Source organism: Glandiceps talaboti, chromosome 1 (assembly GCF_964340395.1).
Source record: "Glandiceps talaboti chromosome 1, keGlaTala1.1, whole genome shotgun sequence".
In the NCBI taxonomy this organism is placed as follows: Eukaryota; Metazoa; Hemichordata; class Enteropneusta; family Spengelidae; genus Glandiceps; species Glandiceps talaboti.
In genome coordinates, this window is record NC_135549.1 from 8,647,342 (window position 1) to 8,670,283 (window position 22,942).

The 22,942-nt window shown below is 37.8% G+C and overlaps 1 protein-coding gene across 1 annotated transcript; it reads left to right on the forward strand.

Moving 5' to 3' along the window:
- Positions 1-1,177: 1,177 nt before the first annotated feature.
- LOC144442818 (cadherin-23-like) lies at positions 1,178-21,626 on the forward strand. Its single transcript, XM_078132231.1, has 25 exons — positions 1,178-1,208; positions 1,767-1,954; positions 2,519-2,889; positions 3,191-3,411; positions 3,989-4,228; positions 4,419-4,663; positions 5,283-5,457; positions 6,047-6,594; positions 6,912-7,011; positions 7,425-7,675; positions 8,126-8,243; positions 8,774-9,034; positions 9,398-9,631; positions 10,507-10,653; positions 10,878-11,639; positions 12,252-12,570; positions 13,199-13,308; positions 13,763-15,455; positions 15,763-16,004; positions 16,514-17,482; positions 17,763-18,087; positions 18,434-18,585; positions 18,982-19,159; positions 19,725-19,861; positions 21,508-21,626. The coding sequence occupies exons 1-25, from the start codon at positions 1,178-1,180 to the stop codon at positions 21,624-21,626; spliced, it is 8,136 nt and encodes a 2,711-aa protein (XP_077988357.1).
- Positions 21,627-22,942: the final 1,316 nt, after the last annotated feature.

Sequence of the window (22,942 nt, forward strand, 5' to 3'; positions counted from 1 at the left end):
ACTTGTTTGTCTTGATTTCTAGAAACCATGGTGATACGATGTCAAATTACACACACTAGAGGAGATAGTAACACGACTTCCTTGAGTTTACACGACTTGACAATAACACGCCACTATATGACTTGTATAGATAAAGCGTTCGTGCCAATAACATTTCTTCATTGTCTACATTTACTTTAAAGCTGTCTAGTCGTACAAGCTTACACATTGAAAGCTTTATCAATGTAACTATATGTACATGTAGCAAACTGAATGGCTATGCGTCGAGGAATCAATACCAATAGATTCCAACGTGTGACACTTTCAATTTGTACAATTGTGTGAACAGTACATTGATGGTTGTATTGTTGCAAATACATTGAATTATTTACAAAAAGGTAATGGCAAGAGATTCACAATATACAAACCTGTTACACATGATGTATTTATAGGGTTTATATCAATTGAAATCGATGGGTAGTCGGCGTTGCTCTTAAGGCTTTATTCCATAACACAAATAATAATGTTCACAATATGCTTTCTCAAGGATAACACGACGGGGATCTTCTTACTTATGCATTATTGTTCAGGTACCATTGGAGGTCATAAAACAACTTTGAATTTAATTGGCAAAGTCAGATCTGACTTTATTGTCAAGAGGCATGTGTTGTACTGTACTGTACTGTACTGTACTGTACTGTACTGTACTGTACTGTACTGTACTGTACTGTACTGTACTGTACTGGACAGGATGGATGGCATTGCAACTAAAGTTGTCACAATGATATGACGTGTTCATAGTGTGAAGTGTTCAACAAATGAGCTGAATGGTTGTTTCAGCTGATAGTAATGTTAATACTGTAATATATTTCTCACCTTAGAGAAACATATTCACAAGGTACTCGTGTAGAAACAAATCGTAACTTCACTCAAATCACCAAGCGCTGTTCATGTCCTCGGGAATTTTTAATAAATCAATGCTTCTATGTTAATTTATATATTCACTAATTCGTCTATTCATTCATTCATTCATTCATTCATTCATTCGTTCATTCGTTCATTAATTAATTCATTCATTCATTCGTTCGTTCGTTCGTTCATTAATTCATTCATTCATTCATTCATTCATTCATTCATCCATTCATTCATTCACAACCCTCGAAAAAACACAACTGCGTTTACTTGAATGAAATGAACTATGGAGAGACTTCAGACATTGACAAAATTAGGTAAAGACAACATTGCAACTGATTACAAAAACAACACTAAGTGCTTCTGATGTAGGTTCAGGCGATGCTTTATCATCTTTTTTTACATCTGTGGAAGTTACAATATAACACTAACAGTCGTACTCGATTGTTACAGCATGTGGCATTATATCAACAAGCAGGGTTATGGGGTCCTGGCTTGATAAGTTACTGACACTAATTACAATGTTGTAATTGTGTGTTTTTGTATTAACATTGACTCAATCCTGCCTACTATGAGCAAGCGAACGCATCGGTATTTTTTTCGCGGGTTGTATCTTATATGTTGTTTTATTTATCATTTCTTATTCCTTTATTTTACAATTATCAATTTAGTTTTAAAGATTGATAAATGTATAAGTGTTACCACATCTAATACGTGTTCTTCATCGATAGAACTTTGAAAATAGTAGACTACATTCTTGAACGTGCTGCCGCTTTTTATAATATTAAATCTATCGCGGTCTTTTTGTGTCGTTTGGGATAGTACCATGTGGAGTACTTGACAAATCACATTCTTTTGAACATTTTTTTTCTTAGTGTGTGATATTACATGGACTAACACACCACACTCTATCGATGAGAATACTGCCATCAACACTGTAATCATCCCTGATACCGATGTAGTCGCGACGTTTTCTGAGGGACAGGCTAGTCCTCCATTTGCCATCGACCACATTGATCCTGGGCCTAACGGAATATTCAGTATAGATCAAACCAGTGGCGCGGTAAGTAAAACAAGTTCTCCTAGAGTTATATCTCAGACCACAAACTATAATGGTCTGTTGTTATATTTACTACTATAAAGGGACCTTTCAATAATTACGAGGGGAAGGGAGAAGACTTACCATTGTAGTATACGTAGTTAGGCAAGGTCACATATTCATGTATGAAAGAGGTGTGAATTAATGAATTGATACAATGAAACGGTTATTGTGGCTAAAATTTGTTACATAAAGTTTGCTCATCATGTTAAGTTAGTCTCAGACTCGGGTCTGTATTCACTTCGGACAGCATCTAAACCCATGTTATTGAAACAGAGTCATGATTCAGAAAAGGAAAATTAAGGGTGGGTCATATTTTAGAAATTTTAAATGAAATCGGGAAGGGTCGCATTTTACGCGACAGACCTCTCTTGACCCCCTTCTTCCGCAAGTACCGTAGACCCCCTAATACTACACGAAATCTATCATACATATGTTTGGTGATTATTGCACGTTATTGAATGGTCTATATGTATGTGTGAAAGTGATTTGATAGTGACCTCGTCCTGTTTATCGTTTTACACACAGATAAGACTTTCAGAAAATGACCTTGACTTTGAGACCCTTGGGCCAATCCAAACAGTTCATGTGCAGTGTTTACAGACAACAGGTTCCAATGGTGTGTATGCAGTGACCGTCGTGATCAACAATCTCAACGAGTCACCCGTATTTGGGAATCTTCCGGAAACCATTTCTATCCCCGAAACAACTGGCACGTCAACTTCGATCTATCGTGTTATTACCGATGACGAAGATGGCGATACTCCGGTGATTACAATTACTAGTCAAACCCCGGCTACACCAGCTTTTACCATCACAAATAGCGACGAAGTCTGGACTTCAGCTACGGATGTATTTGACTACGACAATGGCGACACATTGTTTACAATTACAATCAAGTGAGTGGTGATTTTGTTAGAAGTCGATATAATAAATCTGAAGAGATTCTGTATGGGAAGAACGTATTTCATTACTAGGGAAACATTTCTCAAAACACAAAATTATCGTTCCCAAAATCTCACTATTTTCCCAGTGCTTGCATATATAATAAGCTTATACAGGTAATATACTAGCCGCAACTAACACATATTTTTCATTAAGCAGCAAAAGAATCTGCTATATTCACTCGAAATTAGTCATTTGCATTGCAAATTAAAACTTCTCAAAATAGTTTTTCTTCACATCTCTTTCTTCCCTTAGCATTGATGATGGCGTTTCCACAGCAGTCGAGGAAGATTTGACAGTTCTGTTGACGGACGAGATCGATGAAACACCGTCGTTTGGCGCCACTTCTTACACCTGTGTAATAGATGAAGGCGAAAGTATTGGAACAGCGATCACGTGCACGACCCCAACGGTATTACCTGGTGATGACGTGACAGATGATGATGCCGATGATACCCTGTCTTTTTCTTTATCTGGTAAGTCATTCATCTTGTTATGGGTCCCACGGCTAGTATGAGTGAAATTCACTCCGCAGTTTTTAATTAATTAATTCCATAGATAAATTTACAGTAACAATAACATTAAAACACATTAACTATACAATGTGGGTAAGGAGACGATAATTAGTCGACTCAGTCTCCTGTTACAATCTTATAAATTAGTAGATTCTGGACAAAGCTGATCACTTTGAATACATGTGAGCTTTGAAAGAACAGAAAAATCATAAAATGTTGACAATAGACAAAAGCACAAAACTAGACCTCATTTTAGATAAACAATAAGCGAAAAGTATCATGAGACTCGGTATATACATATGTGCATATAGTCCGGGAGTATGATTAATCTGCTGATTGGAGATGGTTTTTAAGTTCTATTTTATTCTGCTTCTAGTTCGAAATATATTGCGGCGAATGTCCTCTAACTACAATATATTGCTATTTTGTTCAGAATGCAAACACCCTCTTCAAATGTCATAGCTCAATAAAAGACTTTTAAAATCACGTTTGTTTTATTTCATGTAAAATTTACCATATTTCACCTTTTTCACCGAAGGAACGAACTCTAACCATTTTACTTGTGACGGAGTTACTGGAGTCATTACGACGGCGAGAATTTTGGACGTCGATGGCGCTACACCGGTGACCAGTTATTCGTTAACTATGACAGTGACAGACACTGCTGGGGACACGGCTACTACAGCTGTCGTCATAACAGTGAATGATGTTAATGACAATGTACCAGTCTTCAACCCATCGGTGTACGTGTCTGTTATGACAGAAAATGATGCACCTGGTAAGATTTAGACCCCGTACATGTGGGGAATGTGTGTGTGTATGTATGTATGTATGTATGTATATATGTATGTATGTATGTATGTATGTATGTATGTATGTATGTGTGTGTGTGCGTGCGTGCGTGCGTGCGTGCACGAATTTATTGTACAAGTTATGGGCTTGATACGATGTATTTTGTGTTTTCATAGGTACGACTGTAGCAGGATTGTCTGTGACAGATATCGATAGCGCCGATGCTACACTAACACTAACAATTGAAAGTGGAGATGATGCCACACCTAAATTTGCCATCTCTGGCACAGATGTTGTGACGTCAGCAAACGCACTTGACTATGAAGATGCTACCACCGTTCTTAAGGACTGGGTATACACGTTAATGGTTTCTGCTGAAGATGGAGTCGGTAATAGGGCTACTGCAACAGTTTTAGTCGAGGTGTGTTTTGGTTTGGTTGTAATTGGTTACCTCTGTAGTTTTAGTTCAGGTGCGTTATGGGTTGAATTTGATGGGTTACCGCTGCACTTTTAGTCCATGAACCCTCTGGTTTGATCTTGATAGATTACAACAGGGATTTAGTCCGAGTGTATTATGATGTGATTCCGATAGGTTACCTATGAAGTCTAAGTTCGACATACCATGGTTTAGTGCACTATCCGATAGGTTACCATGGTTTAGCCAAGGTGTACTATGGTGTGATTCCGATAGGAACAATTTACTGCAACAAATTATAATCCAGGCACCCCAAGTGTTACTGTAATAAGTTAGCGGTTATGGTTTAAGTCCAGCCAGGAACTTCATGGTTTTTTAATGCAGTATGCTACCACAACATGACATGATTGTTATGCTTTGGAGGACACTATACAAGAGTTCATGGAGAAAGTAGTTCATTCAATCGATCAGTTACAAAACTACTCACAAATTAACAATGTAAAGATTCTGATCATGTTAATGATTAATTTTTCTTTAAATTGGTCGACCAACTTTTAAATCACTGTTTATCCATTCTCATTAACATTTCATGGAACTTGTCTCTAATTAATTATATTTTGTTCAGCTACTAAGCGAGAACGAGGCAAGTCCGACATTTTCTTCCTTTCCGTCATCACCAGTCATCATATCAGAAAACGATCCAATCGGATTTGTCGTTATAGCCAGTGCAGATATAGCAGCTACTGATACAGACGAGGGTGCAGACGGAGACGTAGTGTATTCTATAACATCTGTAACCAGTAAGTTCTCAAATTATTAATTAATTATCATATTTTGAATTATGTAAATAAGTATGGAAACTGATCGATTTATACATGTATTTTATTTTTTTTAATATTGGTTAATATAGCTCGTCAAATCGTTCATCAGAAAAAATCTGAATTGTCAAGGATTTTAATCAGGAATGATTTTATTATACTGGGTATGAGTATTGAAATTCACCGAGTTTTTTGGATAAAATGTGTTTAAACTTTTTTCTACATTGTATTATGAGCCGATGGCCTAGAATTACACGAAATAAAAACCATTATATATTTTTGTTTTCAAAAATGGCTATAGCACACTTTCCTAACGTAGTGTATCATTGTTTTCGTACAATCTTCTGATTGTGACCTAAAACACCAATTAAGATGACGTCACCTTATCAATCATCCCTATCATTACTCAAACATAGTTTTTTTCTGTCAGTTGTACAGCGTATTGTGATTATTTTTTTAATGTAATGCATTTTTTAAGAAATGAAGATTAAGATTAAGTGCATACAGCATAATACAAACAATTAAAAGTATGCATCTCAAATAACTTACCGTTTGTCTGTGACATTATTAGATGGTGGTGCAACCAGTTTCCACATCGAACCAGACACAGGGGAAGTCACCACCAAGGTTCAATTTGATTATGAAAGCGGAACTACAACGTACGATATAACTATCACTGCTACTGATGGTGGATCGCCAACTCCCAGCAGTACTGCAAGTATTTTAACAGTCAATATAGGCGATTACAACGACCATGCACCGGCCTTTGACAGAAATATCTACGACGCGGCCATTGATGAAACTGCGACTGTAGGCAGTTCGGTGGTTACCCTGACGACTAGTGATGTTGATACGGCGACAACATTTAGCTATACGATAATGAGTGGAAATGATGATGACAAATTCGAGTTTGATGGAACTACACCTGAACTGATTAAAATTAAAACCGTCATTGATCTGGATGTCGGGACATTAGACCCTCAGGAGTATGAGTTGGTAATTGAAGTAACCGATGGTGGGACTCCAGAACTGACGGCAACGGCCACAGTACTTGTATCCGTCAATCCCATCAACCAGCATGATCCCGTCTTCGGTGCTACTACTCCCGTTTCGTTGTCTGTGAGTACCAATGAATGTACATGCACGCTTTGAAATGAACTTTTGTATGCGACTGAAAATTATGAAATTTTCATAGCCCCGTCACAACGTTGTAGCATACTATTAGACTATGAAACTTTTCCAATTTACCAATTTGGAAAGATAAATGTCATGTTGTTTTCCATAATCATGATGAGATATGGCATACATACACTGCCGTACCACCATTGAATCATCATGATTTTGTAAAAGCACTATGCCATTTACTATATTGACTTTTGTCTACATGTACCCATTCAAGTACTTTCATATTATCTTTTTTCGTTCTTATTGCAAAGGTGTCAGAAAATGACGCTCCAGGTACTTCAGTGGGCACGATAACTGCAAGTGATGACGATTTTGAAATTGGTGACGATACAGTCTTGCTAACAATAGAAGGTGAGAAGATCTTTAAAAGTGAATGGTTCGCATTAAAGCTGTCACGTGACGTGAGTTCTTCACGCAGTCTTGCTCGAATACATACCAATACTTTATTAGTGAAATTGTTAGTAAATTGGTTGGTGATAAAATATTGCAAACTAGAATACATCGCGACGTCACAGCGACTTCATCCTACATTTGGCACAGGAGGACTCAAATGGTGTGGTACATTTGTACATATAAAGTGTATAACAATAATTCTATCGACATAGCCTGTACTGTGATACCCAAAAAACACAATATCACTCGTCATCTTTATTTTGTTTGGGTTACTAAACACATTTCGGAACACAAATAATTGGCTTAGTGTTCTTTAGTCTTGCCTTGATTTGCGATGACGTTAATTGAATCATTTCATCCTCTCTTCTCAGCTGGTGATACGTACAACAATTTTCAGTTAGATTCATTGAGTGGTCTCCTTGAAATCAAAACTCAAGTCGATTATGAAGAGACCGGTACCCCTATCGTGCTGACAATTAAAGCAACAGACAGAGGTTCACCATCACGAACTGCCACAGCTGACTTTTCTGTAACTGTTGTCAATGAGAATGATCATCAGCCTTCGTGTACAAAGTACAGTTACGTTGCTCCACTGTCGGAAACTGCCATAGATAATACAAATGTGAGTACGTACTGCATATCCGTATACATTTACTGTTTGCAAGGGAAATATATACAATGCATCATGCTTGCAGAGTTTGAGTTCATAGAACTGTGCAAGAAATTATACAGTTATATCACCACCCGTTTTAAGACTTTCAGTTCTAATTTCCTAATTATTGTGTATCATTTTCATGAGGTTTTCTTGAGTTTGGAATTTCAACTTGCAATGTTTAACATAGAAACTGGCAGTTTTTTTGTGAAAGAGTAGTTGGCAAAAACAACGCATTTGGCTACATTTTTTTCTGTATATCACTTTCAAAATATAGCATCGGCGAAGGGTACTGGCCGACAAATTGAAATATGCCCGAACTTCTACATTTGTGATAAGTGCATTGGATTATAAACAACAGAAGGGGAGATAAATGAATTGCATATGTTTGACCGTTGTCTCATTCAATCAATACTATAGATAGTTCAGCTTGACTGTACCGATGATGACGGTGATACCTTGACGTACACGATCATCGCTGGTAACGTTGACAACAACTTTGATATCGATGCTACTGGACTTATCACCTTGGCAACAGGTAAATATTTCATGAAACAAGATATTCGTGTGACTGAGGGTGATCTTGAGACTAATACAAAATGTTTTCCGTCATTTAGTGGTTTGTACATGACAGTCTTTAAGTATCGCAAGCTCTTTATAATAATTAGATGAGGCAGTACATTGCTCTAAACTTGCACAAAACTCGGCAATTATTTTGACAGGCAATGATTTCCAATCTCAAAGTGTGCATTTCATTGTAGGTACTGGTGTTTTATCTTTTATTTCTGCATGCCTATATTGGTTCACAATAACTCCACATGCGTGCCAATCTCACACAAGGCACAGATTATAGTACGTCGGGTCATTGACAACAAAATTACACGGCGGATGAATCGCGTGCTGTTGTTGTTGTTTTCTAAATTTGTTTTTTCCTTTTAAGATGTTCAGTTGCATCATCTCCATTTCCCCACTTTACATCATCTGACAGAAAATAAGTTGAATAGAATTAATTGACACAGTATTTTTGTCTACACTCATTTTTTGAAATCATTTATTTTTCCCTCTTAGGACATACCGTGGATTATGATTCGGCAGTCAAGAGCTATGCGCTGACAGTTCAAGTTGGTGATGGCACCACCAACGTTGAAGTATTGGTCACAATAAACGTTAGTCCAGAGAATGATGAAGACTGTTACTTTGATCCAACATCATGGTCTCTGACTGTCAGTGAAAATGTAAACGCTGGTGACGTCATAGCTGATGCTTCTGTCAATGCGCATGACAGTGATGCAAGCCCACATGGAATTGTCATGTACAGTATTGTCAGTGGTATGTAAAATACTATTCATGTGAAGAAATAGACTGAGAAAAATATATAAAAAATTTCATTGAACATTTTGTGTGGAATTGTCATTTGTTTATTCCAGAAATTATCATGTTACTCATATTCAGAAGTCCACAGTAGTTATACACCGTATGTGTTATTTTCACCTTGATGCATTTGACAATATTTCAAATTCTAGATTTAAGCTGTTCAATGTGTTCATTCCTAGTAAGTTTTACTATTTTGAGCTGAGTTAGCATTTAAATCAAAATTGAAAATCATATAATATACTACATGTAAGTATTGATGAGGTATCCCGTGATTATCGACTGTCGCCACTTATGGTCTTTGAATGTCATTCTATCTAGTAACACCGATAGCCAGCGCATCAATGTTCTCAATTAACGAGGACACTGGAGAAATCACACTGATAGAAGCTTTAGACCGCGAAACAGACACCACATATACTATCAATGTTGAAGTGGAGGATGGGTCTGGAGCCACGGCAACGGCCGATATACAGATTGATGTTGGTGACATCAATGACAACGACCCACAGTGTGCCGATTCTGCTTACTTTGTTGAAGTTGACGAAGGAACATGTGAGTATGCTTTGTCTTACAGTAACATCATATCAATCAACAGGCTGAAGTTGTTGTGCTCTGAATCTAGAACTCAAGTACATGTAGTTGTATGGATAACCCAGTAATTCATCAGCCAATAACATTCCTAGTAACTATTCAAGCGATAACATTCGAAAATGTTTGTGACAACGAGTGCCATATGTTACGTAGTGGTGACAAATGGAAACTTCAAGTGTTTGTGTCTACACGCCTGATGTCGACAGTGTCTATTGTATCAACAGCGTAGAAAAGTCAGGCTATGACGTAAATTTGTACGCAATATTTTGTTCCCATTATCAAAAGTCAGACCACAGCTCAGATTTATTACACAACCAGCGTCTGCATTGTGCAGCGGAGAACAGAATGAAATGGTTGATTTTACAGTTGGCAAAAGTTTACTCGGCTTCCGATAAGTTTCGTACCAGTCAAGGTACAAACAATCATTGACAGTTAAAATCTAACGATTAGAGAACCAACATAAAGTATAAAACAACGTGCGTGCAAATCCTCTCGATATGAAGTATTAAGTATGACGTTTCCCTTAGTGTGTTACTCATTTTTTTCAAGACCTTTACAATGCAATTTCCTCTCTAGGAAAATATTCTAAATTCACTGATGAAAATATCACGCGTTTCCCGCATATTGAATAACCAGAATCGATAAAATCGATGCCAATCATTCGACGAATATTACGATATGTCAAGGTCGTGTGATTCTTTCACTAAACTCAAAATTTGCGATGATGTGTAACGTTGCATGTAGTGTACACATTCAGACTAAGTGTCGTTGTTTACTGTACAATCGTTTCATCCCCATGCTAGGCTGATGGATTGTCATTACTTTTAAAACTTCAGATCCATTTACTGTCGTGACGGCGGCTGATTTGAGTTGTACTGACCCGGATGACGGAGCATTTGGAACATTATCTTACAGTCTCGAGTCTCAGTTTCCCGCCATAGAGTTCAGCGAAGACGGTAACACTGGTGAAGTAACGCTTTCAGGCAAGACATACATTTTTTTTACTATGACGTGAAGTTTGCGTGTCTCAAGCACTGAAATACTACATTTTTATGGCAAGGAGTACAATATTACATTTTAATAAACAGTATCACTTATATAAAGTAAAAGTCTCATTTGGTCGGAGCTTTAGAAATATCACTGCACAATAAAAAATATTCAGTATAAAATTGATCTCCCTTAACACTGTTGTTTGCTTTTTAAACAGCTGACACTTTGGACTTCGACGCCTCTCATCGTGTATACGATCTGGTCCTACGGGTATCTGATGGCGACTCTCCCGCTCGAACTGTTGATGTCCCGATAGTCGTTACCGTGAACCCCATTGACGACGCCGGTCCAACCTTTGCCGGTCCTTTTAGTGCCGCTATCGAGGAAGGATTACCAGCTGGCACTTCTGTGGAGCTATGCACGGCTACCGATACCGATTCTGCAGATACATCCGATGGACAGATAACTTACAGCATAACAAGTGGCGATCCCGACAGCCACTTTTTCATTGACTCTCAAACGGGTGAAGTGACGACCAAAGTTATCTTGGACCATGAAGTTGACCAAACGTATACCCTGGAAATCACCGCTACTTCTAACGCCCTCACCGACGTTCAGACGCTGACTGTGACTGTGAACGATGTCAACGATGAACTCCCATCATGCACTGTATCTACTTTTGATGTTGGGATATCAGAAGATACTGCCCCATCAGTTGTGTACACCCTTACCTGCCAAGATGGAGATGCAGCAGACGCCACCTTGACTTTCGCCATCACAGTTGGTGATACTGCGATGTTCGGTATAAATTCTAATGGAGAATTGTCACTTCAGGCCCCAGGATTTGATTATGATCTCGGCACAAGGGTTTTCGATTTAGAGATAACGGTGACTGACTCTGCCTCGAACGACTTTTTAGTGGAGGGTGTTATATATGTTCTCCCAGTTAATGAAGATCCACCAGTCTTCGTTCCTTCAAGTAAGAAATTCCATTTGGGAGAGAGAGAGAGAGAGAGAGAGAGAGAGAGAGAGAGAGAGAGAGAGAGAGAGAGAGAGAGAGAGAGAGAGAGAGAGAGAGAGAGAGAGAGAGAGGGGGGGGGGAGGGGGGAGGGATATATATATATATATAAATATATAAATATATATATATAAATATATATATATATATATATATATATATATATATATAAAGTATAGATATATGCGGTATAGAGCACTGTCTTAGCAGATTGATACTCACCGAGTTATATATATATATATATATATATATATATATATATATATATATATATATATATATATATATATATATATATATATATATATATATATATATATATATATATGACCATTCTTTCGTGCACTCGTTCATCATTCTAGAATGGGTCAAGTTACTTACATGAATGATGGGAACTGCTACATCCATCTGGTTATACACAGGGCCACTATGATTGGCTTGGTGTCCGAACTAGCTTCGTAAATGAAGTCAAATTGACCAATTGGCCAAATACATGCACCTGCAAAATTGGCACAAAGTCATATAATGTTTAGCTGGTTGGCCAACCAATTATTCGCTGTATTTTTTCAATAGACACACTTAGCGCCACTGTCTCGGAAAACGTACTTGGTTCTACAGTAATCACAATATCAGCAAGCGATGCCGACTCAACAGAAGAAGGTCATGGACTTGTACAGTATGCACTTGATGTGTCTTGCAGCTGTCCGGAGTTCTCCATTAATGGTGTAACTGGTGACGTCATACTATCCCAGGCATTGGACTATGAAGATAGTTCGTCTCACACAATACCATTGATAGCATCAGATAGTGATAATGATGTCACTGCTACCCTTACTGTTACTGTCACAGATGAAAATGACAATTCACCGGTATTTAATCCAAGAACGTACAGGTGAGAACTATATTTACATGTAATATTCGTGAAATTACACTTACATTTTTGTTATTATCTATCTATCTATCTATCTATCTATCTATCTATCTATCTATCTATCTATCTATCTATCTATCTATCTATCTATCTATCTATCTATATTTTGTTTGTATCTATCTATCGCCACTGAATTGGCCACTTATTCTTCGATAGGCATTGTAGATTAGTATTCTTCCTAAAATGAATTCACCTTGTTTCAATGTGTATGGTCACTACGTGAGTGTGTTGCACATACTGTTTCCTTCATTTAAAAACATGAATGACGAGGACACTCGGTCGCATCATAGTACGGAGTTTGAAAAGCACAACGAAAGTAAAGAACACGTAGCTCATCAAGAAAGACAGACAGACAGACAGACAGACAGACAGACAGACAGACAGACAGACAGACAGACAGACAGACATATTTGAAGTCGTCTTGTAAAATGCAAGTTCAGCCAAGAAGTCAGACCGTGCCATCCTCCCAAAACCTACGTACATTACTATGCAATATGATAGTGATTATTATTTTTGTAAGATACTGAGTTTGAAAGTGATTTTTGTCACAACAGTATACAAAATAAATCTCTTTATTTGTCATTATCAGTGTCAATCTCGCGGATGAACTTGCTGCTGCAGAGAATGTAGTTACAGTGACAGCAACTGATGATGATTCGTCAGCAAATGACAACAACGTCATAATGTACGCCATCACAGGTAAGTAAACATGTGACATTTGATCACATCAAGGGTGGTACATGTTTGATAAAGATGCCAAGTTCGATGAACTATTTGCCGTCATCTGTAATGACAATAAGATCGAGATTTGCAATAAGGTCGAGATCCACACTAGTCTAATTACTAGCCGTTTTGTCGTCGTCGCTATTGCCACTGATGGTGATGATGATGGTGGTGGTGGTGGTGGTGGTGGTGGTGGTGGTGGTGGTGGTGGTGGTGGTGGTGGTCTTTCGTGTCATCACTTCGTTATATCTAGTTTTGTTAGTATTGTGTATAACATGATTTTATCTCAAATGATTTCATTTATTTCACACATATATATATATATATATATATATATATATATATATATATATATATATATATATATATATATATATATATATATATATTGGTATATATTGGTATATATGGTATCTGTTTCGCTTTGTAGGTGGAGATGTCGGGTCAATTTTCGCCATAGACCCAGTGACTGGGGAGATAACGACTGCTCAAGTTGTAGACTATGAAAGTGAATTCGCCTACGTACTAGAAATTACAGCTGCCGATTTAAATGGTGCAGTTGGTGCCTTGACCGACATTGCATGGGTGTCGATTGTTGTTGATCCAATCAACGAAGCGACACCAATCTTCCAGTCCACTCCTTATGCGGTGAATACACCTGAAGACACAATTCCAGGTGTTGTGGTTATCACAGTGGAAGCAACGGATACTGATGCACCATCACATCCTCATGGTCAAGTACGTTACACCATCACAGCCGGTAATGGTGATGGCCATTTCAGTATCGATGAAACCACTGGAGAAATTACGACCACTACCTACCTGGACCGAGAATCAATTGCATCATACACGCTGACTGTAACTGCAACGGACAGTACCGTAGCTTTAGCTGACCAATTATCAGCCACTGAAACTGTTGCCATAACGATTGATGACGTCAATGACAACACTCCTCAATGTACCCCGTCAGCGGTCTATGGTGTTAGTATTCCGGCCGGAATGTCCGTCACTGACGTCGTCATTACCATTACAACTGCCGATCCCGATGATGGTGTAAATGGTGTTGTCGATATCGCCAAGGATAGCGGTGATCCTGATGACGATTTTTCATTGAGTGGGAATGACATTATTGTAAACAATGCTTTAGATCATGACGTGAAAGACTTTTATCAAATATACTACATCATCTCAGACCAAGGAACTCCATCATTGTCCAGCGAGTGTTCAGTGAGCATCGAAGTTCAATCGGTGAATGATTATGCACCAGTTTTCAGTACATCTCTAGATGCTGTGACGGTGTCTGAAGATGTGTCTCTTGGTACAAAAATATACACAGCAACTGCCACAGACGACGATACGGGACTGCATGGAGAGTTGCAATTCATCATCATTAGTGGGAACAATGATACTAAGTTTATGATTGACGAAGATGATGGTGACGTCAGAGTTGTTGGCTTGCTTGACCGAGAAATTGTGGATGCGTACCAACTGGAAATCATTGTATTTGACAAGGGAGATACTCCTGAAGACACTTTCAATGATACCATGACGTTAAATATTGTCATCGATGACGTCAATGACAATTCTCCAATTTTCTCGAAATCATTGTACACGACAAGCATTAACGAGAATGCCGCTGTCAGTACAAGTGTGGAGAAAGTAAGGGCTCTGGACGCCGATGACGGTGTCAACGCTGACGTCACGTACAGCATCATTGCTGGGTCCGGAATGGTGTTATTCACTATCCAGTCTAGTAGTGGTGTGATAAATACAGACGGGGACCTGGATCGAGAAACTGATTCGCTCTATAATCTACGAGTGTCAGCTGTCGATGCTGGAACGCCACAAAGAACTTCATACGCCGTTGTACAGATTACGATCGACGATGAAAATGACAACAGACCCAAATTTCTACCAGACAATCTCATTGTGTTCGTGCCTGAAGATAGTGCGGATGGTTACCAGGTAACGACAGTCCTAGCAACGGATGATGACGATGGTACCAACCAAGACATCACTTATTATCTAACCAATGGTGACCCATCTGGTCAGTTTAATGTCGACAGCAACACTGCTGAATTGCTAGTGTCAAATGTTGGTTTAGATCGCGAAGTGGAAGACAGGTATGTTTTTACTGAATATTACTGTACGAACGATTAAAAAAATAGTTTAAAAGATCAATCAAAGGTCTACTTTAACTTCAATTGACACTTCACGGTATGTTTTAAACAGGGTAATATTTACTGATCTGAACCATGAAGAACCTAGTATGTTTTATAGTAATGTGTATGATGCTTTCAACGTTATTTTCAGAAATTTTTATATAATCATGGCAGGTCTTCAGGTTCCAATCATAACATGGTAATGTTAGTTACACGCTCTATACTAGCATTTAAGTAAACACAGGTGGTTTCTCGTTCATCATTTCAGTTATATACTAGAAATCGAGGGCGAAGATGGAGGAACACCAACACTGACTGGAACAGCCACCGTTACTATTACTATCACAGATGTCAACGATAACACACCTATGATTGTTCCACCAAGCTACACTAAAACGATATCAGAGGATGCAGTTAAAGGGACGTCGGTGTTCAATGTGGAAGCCACTGATGACGATCTGAAAGAGAATGGAAGAGTAGAATACACAATTTCATCAGGAAATGATTTAGGTTGGAAAGATAACTCAAATATGGTGAACTATTTTGAGCGGAATTCGTACACCTGTCACTAAAATTCTTCGTTCTTCATTTTAAGTCCGAGTTGTGTTTTCCTTCGTCATGAGTACTATTTGGTTGTTTGGTATTTTGGCTTTTAGCTTCGTATGGTAGTATATACTTAGGCATAATGGCTAGATAACAGCGTATCAAGTTTGAATACATGTACTAATAGACAACTTTATTTGCGAGTTTTAAGCTAATTTGGAGCTTCATTTACTGGCAAGCTTTCAGAATTACACCCATTAGTTAAGATATATTTAATGTGTAGACTAGGTATCAACTATAATTCTATGAATGCTGGTTTTAGCCACTATTGCAGGTTGAAATTTATGACCATTTTGAATAATTATGATCTCAGACCACTCTATTGTAGTAAAAGACAAGCCACTAGGCTCAATTGGGTGACTTAACACTTCACGTTACACACTAGTGGTTACATCATTTCTACTTTATGTTCACAGGTCATTTCGCTATCGACATAGACACAGGGTTGGTGTTCGTGAACGATGTCTTGGACCGAGAATCATTAGGTACTTACAATTTAGTCGTTACTGTCTCAGACAACGGATCTCCAGCGTTGGAAGCTACAGCAGACGTGACTATAATACTATCAGATATCAACGACGAGTCACCGGTATTCACTGAAATTACCTATCCATTTGACGTGGTTGAAAACTCAGCAGCCGGTACAGTGGTCGGTACAATTGAAGCAACTGATTCTGATCTGGGAACGAATGCTGAATTGACGTATTACATCATCGGAGGTGAACTTTCAGACCATTTTACCATCGATGCTGATTCTGGCGACATCTTTGCTTCCAGTTCAACCATCAATAGAGAAAGTTACGACTATTACACTTTATTTTGTAAAGTACTGGACAGAGGCGATCCGGCTCTGTTTGCTGAAACAACTGTATACGTAACAGTGCTCGATGACAATGACAACTCACCAGTTTTCGAGTTAGAGGAGTATGCAATATATCTCGAAGAGAACAGTCCAGCTGGAACCAGTGTCATTACAGTGAAGGCAACTGATGACGACTATGGTACGAACGCCGACGTAGAATATTCAATACCATCCACTGAAACACTCGCTCACGAATACTTTGAAATCCACCCTATCAGTGGCAAAATCACTCTAACCTCTGCAATTGATAGTGAAGTTTACCCAATCATGGAATTCTCTCTTTATGCTGAAGATACAGGTTTACCAACCAATAGATCGGGCACGGCACTCGTTAAGGTATACAATACAAATGTTAATGACAACAAGCCGGTGTTTAGCCCTCAGTTTTACAGTGGAGAATTGTCGTATTCAAACTTTCTCGGTGTGACAATTGTAACTGTCACGGCAACTGATGCTGATGCCGACCAATCCATAACATACCAATTGGTAGAAGAATCCATATTTGAAGTAGACAGAACTGACGGTAAATTAATAATAACATTTTTCATATAGTAAACTTACCAAAACTGAAAATGAAACAGAAAACTTTATTATATAAATGTACTGTTGATTAAAGGATGGACCATTAGAGTGAGTGGGTAATTGATTGACTGACTGACTGACTGACTGACTGACTGACTGACTGACTGACTGACTGACTGACTGACTGACTGACTGACCGACCGACCGACCGACCGACCGACCGACCGACCGACCATTGACTCTTTACTTATTATAATCGATTTATCCATTCTGTAATGTAGGTGAAGTACGTCTGTCGGCGAACGAAGAAACCACTCTAGGTGAAACATATACGGTTAGTATTAGAGCTATTGATGATGGTGAACCACGACTGACATCAGACGTTAGTGCTGAAGTGAGAATAGATACATTTGATCCTTTCACACAACTGGTCGACTTCTACTTGTCGATGACACAAGAAGTGTTTCTGGCGATAAAAGACGAATTCATAGACGAACTAAATAAACTTCTACGTGAGGACTACCCTACCGGTAGATGTGGTGTATCTCATGTAGCAATACGAAATCTCAATCCAGGAGGATCCACAAGGAAACTATTGGCTGACAGGTATGAAAAGTACAAATTTTGATGATTTTGATGAGTTTTTCATTTGTGATGCGTAGCTTCCGTTCGAATCATTCTGGCGCCATTAATGCTTAGTTACCTCAATACATGAACTTTGAAGTCATAGATAATAAAGATGATTTATGGCCCTAAAGTCATAGATAATAAAGATGATTTATGGCCCTAAAGTCGGAGAATTCTGACGTCATCAGCGTTGATGTATCGTCTTGTATTCATAAAAACTTGATTCCATCATAGACTGAAAGATCAGCCGTTGTGGGCGCTTTTCTCATCCCTTTCCACAAACGACTGAAAATGATTGATTTGATGTGTTTTGTTTTCTACTCAGTGATGCCGTCACTGCTTACGTGTACGCACTGAAGAACGACGTGGCCGATTACTACAATGGTGTAGACGAGAGCAAGGATTTTGTTGGTAATGAGTATCTTGTGAGGAAGTTCGCAGCTGATGAAGATGGGACACCAGTATATGACCTACAATGTGAGTTTGTTGTCTGTCCAGTTTTGGGGGTGACTGGTAACTCCTCAACAGAAACACATAAAGCTCTTGGTGCCCCCTACTTTTGACGTGATCCAGGATTCTACGTGTTCAGAATATACATTTTTTAGAATGGTTTCGCGACAGTCACTGTTTTACTTAGTATCAAGTCTTTGAACAATGTCATCGCTGATACCAGAATTTAAAGATATATGAATATAAATCACTAGTGTACAATCAGAATCATTAATATTTACGTACGTGTATGTGTATGTGTATGTGTGTATGTATGTCATCAATGTAATCATACAATATATAAGTTTATATGCTATATAAGTTTAGCACATAAGTTGCACCCCTTCCTGAAACTCAACCAGCCTCGTCTGTTTCTGTTCTTAGCAACACCGTTTGACAAATGGAATATTGCTAAGGTGACATTGCATCAAGATCCGTACGAAGCACCATGGTATATGCAATGGTGGGGGATACTGATAATATGTCTAATCATTGCACTCTTCATACTGCTTATTGTACTCATTGTGGTTCTTATTTGCTGGCGGTACAAACGTCGAGAAAAGTAAGTCTACCCAACACGTGTTGTCTGTGTGTCGATGCTAGCTTCTGGCTTAGACCCTCCACCAACTCCTGTTGGTGGAGGGTCTATGCTTCTGGTAAATATGTCGTATTCTTAGTTGAGAACTTTCTGCGATTCATATATACCTTGTTTTCAGGAATAAAGTGTCTCGTTGAGTGACACACTCATGTAGTTTGTTAGATTCAAGATTAGCTGAAATCGACATGGTGCATATAGTTCAAACACTCTCAAAGACACCATTTGTGGAACGACTCGATATAACTGTGAAATGCTTAGCTTTGATAGTACCTTGATGAGTTGTTAAGTGATTTTTGAATGATTCTTGGCAGATTTGATTAAAGATGTCAAGCTATGTACTAATCGAAGATGGTCAAACTATAATGACGACAGATATACATTAGTTTAAAAGATACTATGTTTTTACCAAGTGTAGTCATCTTTGCATTGATCACGTTGCCTGTTCCAAACATTATCGTCTTTGCATTTTCATGATACCGTCACTTGATCATGATGAATGTGCCTATTGTGTCATGGTTATCATCCCTAGGCAACGAATCAGTGAGAAGGAAATGAGACGAAGTGAAAGGGAGACAGAATGGTATGCAAATGAGCAGATGAGGGGTCCAAAGGATGACAACATAATTATGCAACCAACCCAAAGAGATGGCTGGGGTTCTAATGAACGTACGTGCTTCTCATTAGTGTGTTAACGTAATCCTTCAGAATATGAATTACACCCTCTATCAAAATAAATACATGTATATGTACTCTCAAAAGCCCTGAATAGATCTGTGCAATATGCAATAACCACCATTCTGATTGCAAATTAACCTAATTCGTCGCTGTATATTTTCCAATGCCTTTCTTCTCTAAATTCAAACATCGTACGTGCAGATAGGTTTCCTTTCCTTGCGTGTGATTGGTGTCAGAATATGTGTTGTCTATCCACACACCAACTTATATGGTATGTCAAGTTTATTTTGTGTGACATCATTGAATGAGATATCAAACTGAAATGAATTTCATACAAAATATACATATACAAAATTCTGCAGCCGTGATTTTATTACACTTTACTCCAATTTTATTAAAAATTGGTACAGCATTACAAACTATTCTATTTATTAAAATTTACCTGGATTTGTAGTACAAGGAATTATATTCAACTAGTGTTAATTTTTCAGGCACTGCATAAAAAGTAACTAACTAACAGACACTAAGTCATTTTTCTCTCTCTCTCAGTTTGGCCTAACTTATGCTTGTATCATTTCAGCATACAAACCACACTCGCGCGATGGTGTTAGATCGGAGAAAAAGAACATAGCGCCATCTTTGTTTCCCGTGAGTAATAGTACTGTACAATGTTAACGTTTTCCAACTTATATTAACATTGCCTTCCTTCGCTTTAACAATGCCAATAGCTTTATAAGCTGTCGGGGTTCTGTACTTTTAACACGTATCGAAGACAACCCTATATGGAAGCCACTGAGTCACGCTTTTCGACGGTCCTCTTGAAGCTGGTATCTTAATATATCAAAAGATCGGGCCTGGACAAATTCTGGGCATAAACATGTTTTCTGCAAGGCCTTCATATTCTATTTAAACGAAATAATTAACCCAATAATAAAATAATAAATTCGAAACTGGCATAATAATATTTACAATCAATCTTGAATATCATATCATTTTATCTGCAGGGAAGACCGACCGTAATGAAAACACGGTCCCACTCCGCAACAACAGACAACACCACCCGCTCTGGAAGCAGAGGGAGTGGTATCTCGAAGACGAGGACAAAGTATAATGGCAAAGCCGTTGATCCAGGTCAGTCGAGTTCAACTCTATTTTTCTTTTATAGTGGTCTGAGTTTGTTATGAGGGAGTATAACTTGCAACTATTGAAGTCAGCTGACTTCAAACAAAACGTCGCCTGTTTTCTCCCCCCCCCCCAAAAAAAAAAAAAAAAAAAAAATCGTACCAACATCACCACATTTCATTTGTATCAACTGGCTCCCCATAAATCTTACTAATCACCACTTCTTTTCATCGTCTGAAAGTGACAAAATCTTGAACGAGTTACCATAATTATCTCAGCAGATCGTCTTCCAATTATATACATTACATGTAACTTTAACAAGGCATGTGAATAAATAAGTAATATTAGTAAGACATTTGCCGTGTCAGACAATAAAATGTAGTAATTTTAAATTTTAGATTAGCAGACAACGGTTTCGACTTAACTGGCTTCCATTGTAATAGCTCGGTACACTTTTTTATTAAATAGATAACAATATATCTTGAAAGTAATCAGTTATCTTTTCTTCCAAACAGCAAGTGGTAGAACGTATGAATATAACACAGTAACTGGCGAACGGCGATGGTCTGACGGTACGATTTCAAGACAATCAAACGACAGTGATGTCTCCATCCCTGCAAACGTATCTGCTTAGTGTATCTGAGACAAGAGTATCTTGAATTCAAAGAAAAATAATATTTCTCTGCACATTGAGCATTGATCAACGTGGCATTAGTCGTATTTTACCTTTAATCCTTGGTTATCCGGGGAATGTGTGTAAGGAATAGAGATATAGTGTCAAGTGTGTAGTCCACTTGCCCTCGATCCAGGGGGGGGGGGGGGGGTAACTGTTTTAGAAGTCTAATTTACAAATCAAGACCAAATTCAAACGACAGGCACAGGATATATGTGTTACCTCATTTACATATCATTTACAGATCGACATTCTAAATTAGTATTGCTGTATTTTATACTCTAGAACAAATTATATATATATTTATGGTTTAAGCTAAAAATTGAAAGAAAATCTATATTGATTTTAAATTTGAAATAACAGTTATACTAATTTGTCAATAGAAAACTTCATATTCCATTTCTTTCCTATTATTACGGATGGACGCGCATAGGATGGAGCATTCACGTTTATTAATTTTTCGCAGAATGACAGCTCCCAACTTAAATATTACACATTTCAAGTTCTCAATTTTGGACAATCGAAAATCGCAGTAGACATACAAATACATACTTTTCCTCCATAGAGATTTTTCAACTCACTGAAAACTATGGAAATTCATAATGCTGATTGAATTGTATATTTTGTACACTGACCTTTATATTTATGTAAGTATCGTAGAACCCTAGATCTTGCTTGACTTAGATATGCTTGCCATCCACGACATTGGTGATAAAGGAATTTACAATTAATTTTGGCTATGTAAATTACACAGAGGATGGATACCACCTCTTCTTCAAGTGTCCAGCATGAAATCAAGTAAGGAAAATGTATTTTCCAAGCATACTTGACAGATTGCCATCACTTTATTAATTTAACCACTTGGTGGAAACGAAGGATTACAGGGTTGCTAGAAATATAGCTTTAATTTCTGTCATGCTTTAAAAATCAAAGATGACTTGCCATTATTTTGTTAATTTACTGTGTGAAAATATCTGTAAATAGTATTGTTTACTTTGACTTATCCATCATAAATTATATAGGCACTAAGGAAATTTTGGTGCAATGTATATATGTACATATATCTTAATATTAGATTTAATGTTTATATGACCAACAAACATGTTTCCTTTGACCAAATCAGTTTCTGTATATATATATATATATAAGGCGAAGTTGTTCAGTGACATTATATTCAGGAATTAAATACACAGAGTGAAACTACTATGACGTGTTGTAAGGTATTGTCTAAACTGTATATAAAATTTCTAAATTTACGCACAAAGTTGTCATTTTGT

Coding starts and splice junctions, on each gene's coding strand:
- LOC144442818 (XM_078132231.1), top strand. CDS start 1,178: ATGGAGAGACTTCAGACATTGACAAAATTAG. Junction 3,412..3,988: donor CCTGTCTTTTTCTTTATCTG/GTAAGTCATTCA, acceptor TTTTCACCGAAG/GAACGAACTCTAACCATTTT. Junction 19,862..21,507: donor TGGCTGGGGTTCTAATGAAC/GTACGTGCTTCT, acceptor TCTTCCAAACAG/CAAGTGGTAGAACGTATGAA.